Source organism: Fonticula alba, assembly GCF_000388065.1.
Source record: "Fonticula alba strain ATCC 38817 unplaced genomic scaffold supercont2.4, whole genome shotgun sequence".
Taxonomy (NCBI): Eukaryota; order Rotosphaerida; family Fonticulaceae; genus Fonticula; species Fonticula alba.
In genome coordinates this window covers 1,004,321-1,005,659 of record NW_009242974.1, presented here as the reverse complement: position 1 = coordinate 1,005,659, position 1,339 = coordinate 1,004,321, and the positions used below count along the sequence as shown (strand labels likewise).

The window sequence follows — 1,339 nt, the reverse complement described above, 5'->3', positions numbered from 1 at the left end:
GCGCGCACGTCTTGATACACGCCGGTGCCCCACCGGGGGGGGGGGGGGGGGGGGGGGGGGGGGGGGGCGCCCCCCCCGGGGGTGTCCCCCCCCCGGGGGCCCAGGCGCCCCCCCCCCCCCCCTTTGGCTGCCCCCCTTGCCCCCCGGCCCTGTTAGGGCCCCCCCCCCCCCCCCGCCGCCCCTCGTGTGGGGCACGTTGCTCGGCCCGTGCGAGATCTATCCACCACACCGGGGGCCGTGGAGCGGCACCGGCACCGGCGCCGTGTTGGGGTCTTTTTCCGCGCCCCAGGCCGCCCCACCACACGACCCGGAAGGAGGACACTCCACTTCTCCCTCCCCCTTTCTGTTCGCTTTTTTTTTTTTCTTCTCTACTTGGTTCCTTTTCTATACTTGTCTTCCTCGCTTTCTCGGCTTTTTTCTTTCCCTACTTTCCTCCTTTTTCACCCTAGCGGATTTCGCTCCGCCCCTTTTCCCTTTCCCCGCCTCGTTCGCCGTCGCCGCCGCCCCCCTCTCCCTGCCCCCCGCGCGCGCGCGCGCGACCGGATCTCCCCGATAGACTGAGACATCCCTCACGGCGGCGGGAAGGACACCCCCTCCTCCCTCCCCCCCCCCCCCCCCCCCCCCCCCCCCCCCCCGCGCCCCGCATGTCCTCCGGGGGCGCCATCCGCTGTCGGGGCTGGCCGGCGCCGGGGGCCGGGCCATTGGCAGCCTGCCGGCCCGGCGCATGCCCAGGGGGTTAGCCCACCCGCCGGCCAAGGCGCCGGGGGTGCCACTGCCGGCGCCATCGCCCCCGTCGCTGGCATGTGTCACCTGGCGGCTGTACAGCACCATGGTGTCCCGCCCGGTGCCCTCGGCTGCCAATGCCCCGGGCACCACCCCCGCGGCCCTGGCCAATCTCTTTGCCCCGGCGGCACCACCACCCGCTGACGCCCCCTTCGACGCCCTGCTCCAGGCTCCCGGCCGGCCATTGGACGCCATCCCCCTGGCTGCCGGCTCGACCGAGCGTCTCCTGTGCGTGTCCATCCCCCCGGTCCCGGGGCGTCCTTCCGCCGCCGTGCCGGTCCCTCCTCACCTGTTTGCCTGCCGCCGCCGTCGTCTGCCGCTTGTCGCCGTCGCCTGCCGCCTGTCGCCGTCGCCTGGCCCGCGCCGTCGCTTACCCTTCGCCCCTGTCCCCCACCCGCGCCCCCCCTCGCCTCCTTTTGGCCAGGTCCTTCGCCGAACTGTGCACCCGGACCCCGGCTGCCGCGGAGATGGCAGACATCGCCCTCCCGGCCCAGCAGGCCACCCTCAATCGCATCGCCCTGTATGCCTGCACATATGCCCACACGCGCGCACAAGC

General features: G+C 73.6%; 1 protein-coding gene across 1 annotated transcript in view; it reads left to right on the top strand.

The window, feature by feature from the left end:
- The first annotated feature begins 598 nt into the window (after positions 1-598).
- Positions 599-1,339, top strand: part of H696_02745 (hypothetical protein) — an 11,667-nt gene continuing 10,926 nt past the window's right edge. The window contains exons 1-2 of the mRNA XM_009496650.1: positions 599-1,011; positions 1,208-1,303. Of these exons, the coding sequence (XP_009494925.1) occupies positions 725-1,011; positions 1,208-1,303 (383 nt within the window). The 5' untranslated portion in view covers positions 599-724. The remainder of the gene's footprint in view (positions 1,012-1,207; positions 1,304-1,339) is intronic.